General features: G+C 37.6%; 1 protein-coding gene across 4 annotated transcripts in view; it reads left to right on the top strand.

Moving 5' to 3' along the window:
• LOC126922042 (pikachurin) overlaps positions 1-15,075 on the top strand; it is a 264,697-nt gene that overhangs the window by 57,225 nt on the left and 192,397 nt on the right. For all 4 annotated transcript variants that reach the window (XM_050734216.1, XM_050734219.1, XM_050734217.1 and 1 more), the window contains exon 3: positions 12,485-12,601. In XM_050734216.1, the coding sequence (XP_050590173.1) occupies positions 12,485-12,601 (117 nt within the window). The remainder of the gene's footprint in view (positions 1-12,484; positions 12,602-15,075) is intronic.

Raw genomic sequence — 15,075 nt, 5'->3', positions numbered from 1 at the left:
GATCGAATCGAGTTTTCATCGAGATTCTCCCTTCTCAGAATTCTCGTACACGTTGCGCAATAGTATTTTTCGAGCTTACGAGCTTCCCGTCTTAATTCGCGGCAAAATTCTTCGGACGAATTTTTGACAAAATTCAGTGAAGTGCAAAATTTTATATAGTCATTGAGGAAGTTTTGTTATTTCTTTTATAATAGAAAGGCAATGTACACCGAATTTTATATGAAAATACGTGTATTGTAATATAGAAAACATTCACACTTCCCAGAGTAGAACACCTGTTACATTATTCAATTTTTCTTGAAAGAAACCTTCGTTTACCATTTCGCAGTAGTGTTAACAAGATTATAAATTTGCATCAAACGCACACAGAGAAATTATTTTAACGATTACGACGATGAATAATTTTTTCGTCGTCCATTGTTCATCTTTCTTTCCTGCCATAAAAAGACGAAAGAGAACATCTTCTAAATCTTGGTTACCTAATAAATAATAGATAAGTAGAAAATTGTACTTAAGATTGCTATATCGAAGAACGAAGTAACAAGAGAATCTAACAAACAATTTGCCATTAGCTTGAAAAAGCAGTTAAAAACAACATACAATGTGCCTTCGTACTTACCTACTTATTTATCTAACCTTGTTCTAGTTACGAGTCGCGACGAACGTACTTGATGGAAAGCTGATTATAAAAAGCGCATGAAAGTACAGACCTACATTCGGAAATTTTGTGCTTTCGTCGCGTAAGCTGATTACGGGAGAGGGGAAGGGAGGGGAAATGAAGCCGAAATTTCGTGCGAGGCTTCGCTGTTTAACCACTGATCGATATGTCCCGTTTGCAATACAGCAGTCGATCGGTTTCGTTAAGGGAGAAAAAAGTCCGAATTCACCAGCTCTGCTAATTCTATACCGCGTCTTGAGAAAAATGTCGAATCTATAATTGCGACTAATCGACGGCGTTCACGAAGGAATACGGAGTTCCCGGATTTCGTCCGATTTCGAAATCGGACGATACTACTCGTTTGAGTGGTAGACGACGTGTCCGAGAGTGGCGCGTTGCTATAGAAACCCACTCCCTCGTTGTGGCGTGGGTGGCGGTGGGCGTCAGGGGTTCTCAAAACGGCGACTACCCGTGAACCATGGCCAGGTGAAATCTGACATCGCAAAACGATCGGTAAAAATGCGGAAACGCGGCGATGAAAGGGAGCAGAAGAATGCTGGACGATAGTCGAAAATGACAAAGGGGGAGTAATGAAAGGAAAAAGGTTGAAAAAGAAAATAATATCGTATCGTCCTAACAGAGAGATCGTAGAGGGAACAAATACTTGGAATTTTTTTTCGTCAACGAACAATATGATCCGTAAAAAGATTCGTGGAAATCATACGACAGCGTTGAAATGTATCGTCAAAGATAGTGTATGCGGGGGATGAGATGTACTGGATGTACACGGAGAATCGTACGATGGTATACGGATGTAACGCTTTAACGCGGAGGCCATTGAACCTTGAAATGTACCTCCGGTGGATCTTGATAAATCAGATTTTCTGCGCTTGTTTTTATTCCTCCCGTTGGTTTGCCAGTGGTTGATTCGTATCGGGGACACGACATCCGAAATAACGGTTTTAATGTCCGATGAAGTATTTAACACCGTGGGCTTTGGTATTTGGGTGTTTTACAAATTTTATTGCAATCGTAAATGTGTCGTAAATTATTTTCATTCTGATATGTCTTTCAGCGATAATTGATTCGTAGGAAGCAGATACAGTCAACCACAGAATTATCTTTTCGACAATGATTGCACGAAGGTTGCCAAGTGTAATTCTATATGAAATTACAAAAATGCTAAACCACTATAGTTTTTTTTTTTTTTTTTTTTTACAAAATGTATATTTCACAAAGGTATTTTATACAACGCGAGTCTTAAGTATATTTATTTTAAGTTTACTAAGTTTATTTTTAACACTTATATCTCATTATCGTACTAATGAAATTTTAAAACGTGTTATATTATACGTATAATATACGTATAAAAGATTACTACATGTAATAATTGTTCAAATGTATATTCATGTACATTCGTGAAGGTCCAGTATTTTTTAATCTGGTCCAGACTTTTTAATCCAGTATTCTTCGATCCGTAATTCCACCGTGGAGATTCAAACTCCGATTGAACCACCTTAGAACATACCGCCGTCCGTAACTTTAATACTGGAGAGATATGGAACGCGGTGTGCAAGTCACGTATGTACGTTCGAGCAGCCGTAAGAAGTAGGACGAACTAGTCAAATATCCGGTGGAAGCTACAGTAAGACGTTCCCCCGAATTCAATGTCCCTTCGTCATCATAGATTTTCTTCGAGCGACGCAATTCCGCGATGAGCGCGCGGGATGAGAAAAAGAAAGAGGAAGACGAAACGGTTCGAACGTCTATTCCTGTAAAATCCATTCAAAAATATCAGCTCCGTGTTCCCTCGATCTTCTTCCTGAAAAATCTGTTACGATGTAATAGGAATACGATGATCCCTCTTTTTCATCCCTCGAAGTTCGACTTATTTGTCCGGTGGATAACACACAGTGAGCGTTAAGTCCGTCGAACAATCGGATTCGACAGCGAGGAGAAGGAAGTTTCTTCGACGATTTCCTTGTGAAGCCATTGCCAGGCAATCCAGATGGGACAGGGTACGGGACGTGCTCGTTCGGATCGTCGACTTATTGTTAGGGTGGCGTTTGACCCTGAGGCAACTTTGTGTACCGCGATAAACCCCCGGAGATGGAAATCGGAACCCGTATTTACGGATGCCCGGTCGCGACGCGAATTTGTTCCCTCGTAAAGAGGATCGACTTTACCGTACATACATGCAAACATACGTCGACTGTCCTCCGGCATCCGTGTTTGTTTCCTCATTTTGGTCGCTTTCGTTCCTTTTCCTCTCTTTACTATCTCCTTTTTTATTTATTTTCCTTTGTTTCACGGATTTTTAATTTACGAATGATAAATACGATTTATTTGAAGTTCTTAGAGACAGATTTATTGCGATTAGTAGAAAATTATTATTATGAATTTTTCTTAGATAATAAATTAAAAATATGCAACGGGATTAATTTTAATTAGGGAGGCGAATTTTTTAAGACTACAAGGATATTACTATCTTTAATTTGTTTGAGAACATAAATTAATTTTTTTGAAAGCACAATCGTTTTCTCTTTTACTATGTCATGATTATTGAAACAAACTATAAGGAGAATACATTAAAAACGTGGAGTAACATTACGAATATACAGAATTAATTTTCTTGAAAGCAGAGGCTTACATAGGCAAATATTATTCCATACTTTCGGCTTATATTTTTACGTAGAATCGTTTTCTCTTTTACTACATCATGATTATTGAAACAAACTATATCTCAAAATATTATATTAATATAACAGTGATCTTTCACTCGTAACGAAATGTTCAATAGATCGAGGAGAAGAAATCACATAAACATTACACAATAAACATCACACAATAAACATTAATTGAAAAACATTTCAATTAATGTTTATTGTCATCTTGTTGAAAAAAGAAATCATATTAATCGATAGATTTCTGTTTCTTTTTCGTATCAAGAACGGTATTTGTTCTAAATTTAATATTTAAATATTTGATGGAAATTTCATGAATATAATGTAATATCTCTGATTACATCTATTTTAATTGATTATCGTCAAGGGCACTACGAAGTTTCTCAACAATCCAATAATTGGATATTAAACTTAATTAGCAATATAACGTCTAGTTTGCAATGTTGCAAACGTAATCATACATGATTTAAGCGAACTTGCGAGATTAATGATTCCAAAGAGCCGTAAAATTTATCGTTGGTCCGTATTTTAATGTTTTTGATTTTTTACATTCGAAATGGGCCAGGATGCACGATACGACAATGATTTAACTTGAACGCGGAAAATTATGGGGAATATAAATTCTGTGGTCGTTTCAGAAAATAGACAAGAGAATTTGTCGTCGACTCGATTCACGTCGATACAGTTGTATACGGGATTGATTCGTCACGAAGTTAACCCATTTAAAAGATTGAAACTTCTTTCTTGCTGCCACCTTTTTAAATCGCCAATCTCGCTACTTAAAGTTTAACTTCAATTATTTTCAATCGGAACGTCTTTCCTCGTTTTTAACCTTTTTTCCGTTACTAATGACTAGCGATATTTTTATGGTTGACTTGGATCGTTTGATTCACAGTATTTACGCCTTGTTAGGTAATCTGTGAGAAAACAGCGAAAGGGGCGAATTATGACATTAATCTTTCAAATGGAATAAAGTGATTTTGCATATAGTTATTTCTTACATCTTAGGGTTTGAAAAAATTTACTTTACATTTACACAAGAACACAACTTAATATTCAACATTTACGTAGCATCGTAATTTAACATTTTGCATTTGCATAACAACGCAGTAACTAACTACTAAATCTCAGAAGTTACATATTACATAATTGCATTTAAATATAATTACAAGTTTTACGACGAAACAGAATTGATGGAACATAATTAAGCCTTTGACGATGCGTCATCGCTATCAGTGGCATGAAATATTGAGTAATAAAGATGTATGCGTGTTTTTGTTGCTAAGACTATTAATCAGATTCCTGCTTAGGATGTCTCATTACGAGTTAGGCGACATAGCTAGAGCAGCTTTGTACGCGTTTACACGCGTGTCACTAGGCTAATGTGGGTTAATCAGCACATCCATTGCACATCCTGCCATGCTTCGGTATTGGCTGTTCACCCTCTCGTCTGTCATTTAAACTCCCCTCTCAATTGACTGATTGACTGATTGACTGACTGTCTGACTCTATGGCTATATAGATATCTTTCATTTAAAACGATCGATTTATTTCTTTTAAAACGCTATCGATTTTATGAGAATTAGAAGAATTATATGTTATGTATAGTATATTAATCTTAGAATTGCTATAATACAGTATGATAACATAAACTTAGAAATTTTATTCAGTTACATATACATATATATATTAATCTTCTCACATACTACAAATTTCAATTTCACACACACACACACACACGCACGCACGCACGCACGCACGCACGCACGCACGCACGAACGCACGCACGCACGCACGCACGCACGCACGCACGCACGCACGCACGCACGCACGCACGCACGCACGCACGCACGCACGCACGCACGCACGCACGCACGCACGCACGCACGCACGCACGCACGCACGCACGCACGCACGCACGCACGCACGCACGCACGCACGCACGCACGCACGCACGCACGCACGCACGCACGCACGCACGCACGCACGCACGCACGCACGCACGCACGCACGCACGCACGCACGCACGCACGCACGCACGCACGCACACACACACACACAAAAGCGCGCTAAATGTCACATGTAGTCATGTTTGTGAAAGCATAGATGAGTCAATTATTTAAAAATTATATGAATAATCTCAATAGAATTGATTCAGTTAAATCCCTACATGTTCCATATACGAGTTGGAACTCGTGTATATTATTGCTGACGATTTCAAACTCTCTTGGATCGAATAATGAATGGGTTTGTGAAGCGCGACATGGACAATTTAGACCGGTACTAGCGATGGCTCTAGATGGTTGGCATCAGATATAGCTGACCCACCACTCGTGGGACACGAAACTTTGAGATTCGATACATACGATTTCGGATTGTTGATAGCCGATATGACCAATTCCAATCCCGTGGGGTTCGACGTAAACGACCATAATGTTGTTCAATCCTGCCGACTGCGAGTGAACATTGGAAACGCGATGGAAACCATTCTAAGTCTATAACAATTTGACGTAGATGAATTTCGAATATGTAGAAATTGATTGAAAATAAATTTTTAGTGAAACTCTATATAGTAAATAACTTTTAGCTACGTAGAATTGGAATTGATACGAATTTGACTGTATGAGACAATGCTGATATATTATTTTTATATTTCTGTTCCTAGTTCATTGACTAAATAGTTTACGGAGATATTTTCTTAGTACAATTTGAATTTTCCAGTAGTATACGAAACAAGTAAAAACTGTTATATGTAACCTAAACGCGTAAAAAAATGACAGAAGTTAACAGATTGAAAATATTGAAAAACAATAGCTAATACAACGGTCGAGATGCGGTAGAAGCAGATCTGATCAAGTCCGGTGCCCAGACATTGTACTGGTGTACCATCAAAAGCCTTTGACGTCTTTGCAAGTTTCGTGGTTTTCAAAGGTTTCACTAGATACCATGACATCCAAGGACTCCATAGTTTCCAAAGATCTCTGAGAATACTACGACATCTGTAAACTCCGATAGGTTCCATACTATCTAAATATCTTAGAATGTTTTGAGGTTATCCGCAAGTTTAGATTAAATAAGGGGTATTTGTCAATCTGAAACAATTCAGACGGTCTTCGATGTGATCTTAGGAAGATTATTGGAGGAGCCTGAATCCTGTAGAATCCCCTAAAGCCTCTTGGATTCCTCAGAACCTTCTAAGACTTTCAAATGTTCTCATAAGGAACCTCTTAATGTCTTTCAGCACCCTAAAACTTGTTCAGGCTTCCGGATACTCTGGAACCCACCGACGTCCTCAGAATTTCTGAAACCTTCCGAGTGCTTCGAGACGCTATGCGGTGTCCAACAAGTTGATGCATGTGTACCAGGAAGTTGTCTCTATCCATTCCTTTTTCGGGCGTCTAAATTCTTCGTATTTAAGATCGTATACTACCCCTGGAAATCAGCTTTTAATTAAGTTTCTTGAGAACTGTAAAACGTCATAGTTAAATGTTGCTGTAAAATGTTCCAATGTAACGTTGTACTTAATTGTTGTAGTAAAATGTTATAACTAAATGCCATAGTATAAACATACGCGAGTGCTTTTTTACGTCTCAAAAATGCATGAAACACACCACGCATTAAGTATACCTACTATTCGTAACAGAAATTCAACGCGCAAAACCGTTGAGTTTATCTCGGAATAGAGAGAGGAAATGCATGGATGAATGTATAATAGAAATATATTGAAGTAAGTATAAGTATAATTACAGTGTATGTTAGTCGAGATCCGCACGCTAGCAGCGTTACTTTACAATAGAGCTCCGAAGCCATGGGTTTTTATATCTACATATGGGTATTTATATAATTACAAAAACTGGCCCGTCTATATCCCGCTACACTATCTGTGCAAGGTATGTTCCTAAAACAAGATATGAGGCTGAGGGGCCCTTCAAATTGATTTAGAGCTAAACAATACTCAATGTCTTCGAAGACTAAGAAAACTAAACACTAGAGGAGATGTAGAGTTTTCCTAGAAATGAGAATCACTTCAACAAAAATGAACAATCAAACGTTTTATTTAGATAAATTTTGTAAATGTCGGTTACAGTCGTTATTACAAACGAAAAGATCGAACCTTCCTCTATCAAGGTTTTCATTAAACCTAGCAACGTATCACTATTTGCTAAATTCAAATTCTTCGACTATCTCGTTTATTTTTCTTGTCATGTACACATCCTAACGTCGCATCCTACAACATCCTGCAATTCCACCATCAACTTTTGTCTTCGTTTAAAGCGTTTCCCTAGTTTCCTCGTTTCCTACGTCGTTGGAACAAAAACATTTGCTGCGCGTGGTGTTCGCTGGTGCAATCGAGGCCGCGGTGGAATGCGGGTCACGAATGCATACGCGGGCGGAACTTTCGCGGAGTACACGGAATGTCTCGCACGTGGGAATAATAGAAGCACTTGGCACGAGTGACGCCGCCGCTGACGTTAATTATCCTAATGAATGAGAAGGCCCGTAATCGCGCGCCACGAAATTGTCGCTCGCGAAACGGAATCAGTGTCTTGTTTTCTTCTCTGTTAGATTCTTCCAGACGGTGATTCTCTGATCGCGTTCGTTCTAAAGTCGTCTCGTCCTAGCCGGTCATTTTGTATTATTTCGTTTCCTGCGCACGGCATGGCCCAGTTCTGTCTTCGGTAATTCTGGATGTTTCTGTATTCGCGGAGAGGAAAAATGAGAGATTCGGATCAGGGACGAGGGAATGAGTAACGCGATGCGAAACGACGATACCGGGGGTGGAAATGTTTGAATGTGCGGGACAATGGAGCGGAGAAGAATAGCATGACACGACGGTGACCGAAATTTAAGGGAGTAATCTCTGAAAATACAGCCGGCAGAAAGCGTAAAAGTAATCACATATTTTCTTGGGTTTTTTTTGTTAGGAAAATGAGGCTGCACCGTCTGAGCGTCTGACGCCGTTACGAAATCGCTTTTGCCATCGTGCGGCTTATATACTCGTCTCTTATATTATACTATCTGCCAACGGCTTCTTAACACGAAAATGCGATCCACGTAGCTGGATTTTAATATAGAACGGTGGATTAAAAAGCGGCGCCGAAATGTTTGAAGCGACGCATGAATAACAGCGAAACGTGCATATCGTTTTGATACTTTTAAGACGGTTCTGTTATGGTTAAGATTTTTTCGTACACGAGGGAACAACACCGAGGTTATGAAACTCCTTTCCTTCTGAATTACTTATTTATATTAATTATGTGATAAATTGTAGTGAATTTTTCAAATGAGAGTCTCGTATGAAAACTGCGATAGTTTTATAGTAATTAGATAGTAGAAAGTAACGTAAAATAAATTAAATGGTAGAGGAATGTCGACATATTATTGTATAATCTTGTAACAGTAAGGTCTCGGTTATCCGAATCCCGTTTAATCGAAGGTGTTTTGAACTTTACCACGACTTCATTCTGTTTGAAATTTTAACACCAAGAATACGAAAGTGTAAATAGTCAGAAATTGTGAGATCAGTTAATCAAACTTTTGACCGATTAAAGGATGAATTAAACCTAAATACATGTACAATATTACGTTATAAAAATGTTTTCCACGATTTTATTATGCGATTTACTGACGAACACTGTTAGACCTTTTCGTATTATATGAGTTTTCGATTATTCGAGATAGGACACAGACATCATGGTGGATAATCGAAGCTCTATCGCACTCACAATTTCTCTTTCAGATTTGTAGAGATCATTTTATCAAATGGCGAAACCTTCTTCTCTGTGAGGAGGTTAATCATTTTGTCGGAATATCACAGATGGGTTGCCCATATTTATGCAACCTCATTTTATTATAGACACAAGTAATGGAAAACAGCCGAAATAAAAATTCGTTTCAGCTTCTGAATATTATAATTACATTACATTTTGGTTACCTTTAAATATTTGCTCTGCGAATTTCAGACAGATCTACACACTCCCTCATAAATACGTAAACACCCGCAGTCTAATTATACCTGTATTATTCACAATTTTTCTCATGAATTTTCATTTTCAAAGTTGTGTTGGGAAACAAACTAGAAAATAGCACCACGTCGAGATATCATGATTCCGCCTGCTCTCTATAATATCGTTCGTAAATTCTCATAAATTATCCTAAGCACACTGTTTAGCTTGAATTTTAATTAAGATCAGGTAAGTTCGGAAACGGCCCCCAGCATTAATCTACAATCAATGCAATTTCTACGCACGTGTATATTAATTTTAATCGCAGCAGGTAGGTAAATGTTAAATTATTTGCACGATCACGCCACAGGATATCGTAAATAATGGTAGGCGATGCGACCACTATGGAACGATGTATTCGTTCGTTTGAGACGACGCGACGGAAGGTTTCGCTCGGGTTTATCGTTATTTATTATGCGAACAACGCGAAAGATGTGCGGCACAGCTTTCCTCGGGAGGGGGCACGAAAAGTTATTCTAACGTCGAGCCATAAAAACGCAAAAGAGGATGCGAGAAAGGGGGCTGGCGAGGGTTTGTTCGCCACGGAGTTAGCGAATCATCCATTTTTCTTCACTTCGCGAATTTATGGTGCATTTACGTGGCTGAGACTTTTCGAATAAATCCACCTGGCTACATTGCTTATAGAAGCTACGTGCAACGTTCCTGATCCGCGGAAACAATGCTTTCGACGTGTAAACAGAATTTCTGTGAATCGTGCCGGATGTTCGGAATGCGTGCGAAAATCACCAGAAATTCAGATGTGTAATTTTATTTTGACGCTGTACGATTTTGCCAAGGTTCAAAGGGAATTGTAGAGGGATTATGGATTAACGAGTTGAGAAATATCCTTATCTTTTCTTTGGTCTATAGTTCTCTCGATTTAATTTGCGTCAGGTTGATTTTACATCGCAAGAATTAATTCCTTAACGCACGAAGTTTCTCTCGATTTACCAGTAAAATGAACAAATTTTATCAATGTATCGAAAAACAATTCTATATATGAAAATATTTGTACGAGCTGTTTATATGTCGTATAATAACTTATACAAAATCAACGAACAAATATTTTTAACTCCTAAATAATTTAGGTTAAACTTTACAAGAAGACTCTCAAAAAATTGAAACCATCCTCGTAACCCGTTTACTCATTTTCTCCAGCATCTCCTAAAATAGAAATCACTTTCCCAGAAACTAAAGTGTGCAAAATCGCCGGTTTAGAAAACAACCTAACCCTTTCAACTGTCCCTTGTATATCCATGCTATATCCAGTTCACGTTAATCCTATTCTTCAGCTACGATTCCTTGGAATTGAATTTAGGGAGAGTCTACAATTCACGGTTGGTGTACGTAGCATACATGCACGAAGTACACGCGAGGGAAAATCGAGGGCTTTCCAAAGGCGGTCATCGTATCGCCAGTGGAAAAGGCTGGGGGCAATAAGGTTCGAACTGTAAGAGGATATGTATAGTCGGGGATAGAAATAAGTGGACAGCTAGTAGAAATACATAGCAATGAAGTTTCGTTAAAAATAACTTGTTTAGGTACATCTAAAGCTAAATATGAATTTCAGTTATTTACCAGACTTGTTTGCATACGCCTAAACGTAAATATGAACTTGAATAAGTTTGCTAAATGACCTATGTACTATAAGGATATATAATAAATAGACTGAAGGTTTCTATGCATTTGTAATATATTTAAAGACGAAAAAGTGTCTAGGATGTATATAATATACGATAGTATAAAAAACATCCAAACTGGAGTGCCCGTTATAATTTGTCGTATGCTAAACAAATTCCATTACGTATGTTCCATTTCCTTAGTTTTGTTCTTAAAAATACGAAGTTGCATACAAACCTGCAATCCAATAGCAAATAAAGCTTAAGTGTAGAATACTGCTACTTGTTCGAATAAACTTCATTGGTACCTACCTTTACTACCTGTCCACTTGTTTCTGTCTACGACCGTAGAGAAGGCCAGGAAATTGTAATCCTACAGGAAGTTCGCGGTTAGACGTGAATTATTCTGGCGGTCGTCGCTGTCGATCGACCGTCGAGTCGTCGCGTAGCTGCTGGAAAATCCTTAAAGCGCAGAGCGAGAGCAACGACGCTGAGCCAGCGTTTCGATGAGGGCACAGAATAATTCAAAGGTAAATGAAGCGCTTTCTCGTCGGCCCGTGCACCGCTAGAGAAAATACGACGCTGGCAATCGCCGAGATTTATCTTCCCTCGGCGAAATATCCTCCGTTTATCCTGCGACTTAATAAATTCGAGATGGCTCGCTTGATGTAATTATTACGACCTTTCTTCGTGGACGTTGTCGTTGATTGTTCGAGGACTTTTCGTGGACCTTTCGTGGTGTCTCTTCGTGCATTATTAGTTAGAGATTGTGATATTTATTGTTTGGTAACTTATGCTTTGTCGAACGTTAAACGTGCAAGTACGTGTATGTTATTTCGATATTGTTATCGAATCTATGTATCTATCGTTGCATGTTTAAATCGTTGATCTATTATGGAAGGGGATATTTATTGCTGAAGTTCGTTGAGAAATTAATCGATTCATTGTGTTACAATATATGTCGTAAATATACTTCGTTATAATTAGATATTTGCACATTTATAGAAAATTCAACTATGTAGAAACATAAAGAGCGCACATATATTCAAAATATATAAAATATCCAAAGTAAAGCATTCATTATATATCTTATAATATTTGGCAAGTGGAACAGATCTCTATTTAACTTCCATTTCTTTGATAACATTCGTAAAACTACGCGTATATAAATATCCGTCGTCTAATCGTGACCACTTAAGCCAGTCTTGATAAAATATTAAATATATCAAGACCGCGAAGTGTTAAGAAATGACACGATCAACAGCTTCGTCGTTAGCCTAGCCCCTATTGATACTGCACGTGTCAAAACAAAAGTATGATATCACGACAGAATCACAGAAGAAAATTCCATTTTTATGGTGAAATGTTCTTCCTTCTAAAGTCGTCGAAAATGGAACCTATCTTGAACTCGCGACGTCGAATATCCTTCGAACACGTTTTATCATCATTCGTTTGTTTCTTCTTCGCATTCTGGATACAAATAAGCCTCTCACCATGACAATCCTTTTTGCATTTCAGGAAGATGCGGTCACGGGTCTCCGTGCGAGCAGCTCTGCTACGAACTTCACGATGGGATGTACGAGTGCGATTGCAAGGACGGCTACATTCTTCATAAAAATGGATACAGCTGCGCCGGTGAGTTGATCCTGAAACTTACCCCCTGCATATCTTTCCTCGCGATCCTCACGCGTCTCCCCCGATTTCCCCGTAGACGAATCTGTTTATTCGATTCCTTGACTTCGGTGAATTTTGCCTCGTGAGTTCTCTAGGAAATTGCTTCACGTAACTTGCCTGGATTTTCCGATTTCGAAAGAAATATAGGAGACTGATTTTAGAAAATGTTCGTTTCGTCACGCGTATTCCTTTCTCTGTTTTATGTAAAAAGTATTCAAATGAATATATCCATCGTCGTTTGAAAAGTAAATTTCTTATCTGGATCAACACGTATGAATTGTAATTTCGACTTATTGAAGGTATTATAGCGTCCGAAAAAGTCGCGATAAAAGTTATACTACGTGTTAATGAAGTCAAGTAGGTAACAAGAGTTTATATAAATCAACGTCCGAAAATGCTTTATCGAAGAATTGTAAGCGTTAAAATATCTATATTAATCATTTTGGCAGTTATAATGAACGTTCGAAATTTCTTCCTTCTGCAAGAATACTCGTCGAACTGAAGTTCATCAAACTTTCTTCAATATTCCCGCCGCTGTAGAAATAGTAGTAAATGCATTTGTCTGTCTACGATTTTGTATAGCAAGTCTTAAGAACAACTTTCCTGGGAATCTTCGAAAGCTTATAACTCTTCGATAAAGCAATTTCGGACATCAGTTTATATAAACTTTCTTTATCTACTTGACCTCATTAACACATAGCAGAAGTTTTGTATCGACTTTTTCGGACACTTTCTTTTTGTATCATAACATTATGTACAATTAAGAGAATTAAACTTTGTTCCTTTAACGTGCAATAAGTAAAATTCAATTTTGTTAACTGTACGTATATATACACGTTTTACAGTACAAATTATTTTGTGCCATTGTAAAATGAAATTCGCAGTAAATAAATTTTAGGAATAAAATTTTAACCCAATCTCAAATTTCATATTAAGATCATCATCTTTTTACACCAATTTTTATCCAAACATTTCAAGTAGCATCAATCAGGAAAATTCATAGAGGGAAAATTCTTCGAGTGACACGTAATCAGTATCCGCGTGACACGTTTCAGACGTAGCATATTACGCGAAATGCCTTAGGAAAATCGTGTCGTGACATTTTATTCGGAGATGGCAGGCTTTTTTACGTACAGTTCTTTCGTATCAAGATACACTTGACTCTAAACTATAGGACAACTAGCGTATCAGAGATAAAAAGGATCTTAGGTTAAGGTTGGGTTCATTAGAGTGCGATAAACGTACGATTCGACGTTCAATTTCGATATGAGTCTGCAGTACTCGATACACACTTTGTTCGTGTTCTACTTTTTATCATTTATCCCAGTCTTTGATGGCTGGAATTCAATCTTTCTCGTACACCCGACGATCATGTCAACGTCACTATGTTTTTCGACTTGTGTATTCGATCTTTAAACAATTTCTTACATTAATCGTAACGTTCTGCAGCTTAAAAATAAACTCGTTTTCGATAATATAAATCATCGCAGAGGTCGAGAATCAATTTGATCGAATGGAAATTATCTAGAAACTTCAAGTGTTGATTGATCATGCATCGATTAAACGAGGAAAATCATGAATTTTAATTTTTGTTCCTTTTTAAGGGAGTAGAAGCTTTCATTTATACGGCGGACGTTTTACAAATATGACTTTTTATATAATTTTTTCTAGGATACATGTGCAATGTTTTGGAAACAAAATCTGCGTAGAGATTATTTGTTAATGAAAATTTGTTAATATATTATGTAGCGAGTAAGGAATAACGCCTTGAAGTTTCATTTTTTGAAAAATAAAAATACTTCTTTTTTGAAGTACTATAAATATAAAATCACTTCGAAACTTTTATCTCGAATAGTAATTACGAACTAAATTAAGTTGTAATTAATACAAAAACTTCCTCTATTTACATTCTCGTATGATTAAAATAAATTAAAATCGCAGAATTTCAGGGAAATTTTCTCTCGATATAGAATGACAAGATTCTCTGAAATTATTCATCGCAGATTCCTAGTAACAATGATTAAAATTTTAGCGCGAATAAAAGTAACACGGCATTCGACTAACAGGGATCGCCGATTTCAAAATTTCTTCGCACAAGAGAGAAAAAATTCGCCGTAAACAAGCGTGAAATTGTTCAGTCGGTCCGATAAAAGAGAACAACTTCCTCTCATAATTCCTCTTGTACAAAGCAGGACGTTCCGTCGTTGCACGAAAAATTCTCGACGTAGCGACGAAGCACGGAATATCTACTTACTAAAACCAGTTGAAAGCACGTACTCCGTAAACGCTCTAATAATTCATCGTTTCGTCGCGCGGTCCTTTTTGGTCACAGTGCAACAAGAAAATCCGGTACGAAACTAGCTGAAATCACGCCTGTTACGTCACTTGGTTGTTATTAATAATAAACCGACGAAAACTCAGCTTAGTTTTTGAAA

Source organism: Bombus affinis, chromosome 11, assembly GCF_024516045.1.
Source record: "Bombus affinis isolate iyBomAffi1 chromosome 11, iyBomAffi1.2, whole genome shotgun sequence".
NCBI lineage: Eukaryota > Metazoa > Arthropoda > Insecta > Hymenoptera > Apidae > Bombus > Bombus affinis.
Note: the sequence above shows the minus strand (reverse complement) of the source record. Positions and strands in the feature narration are given on the sequence as shown.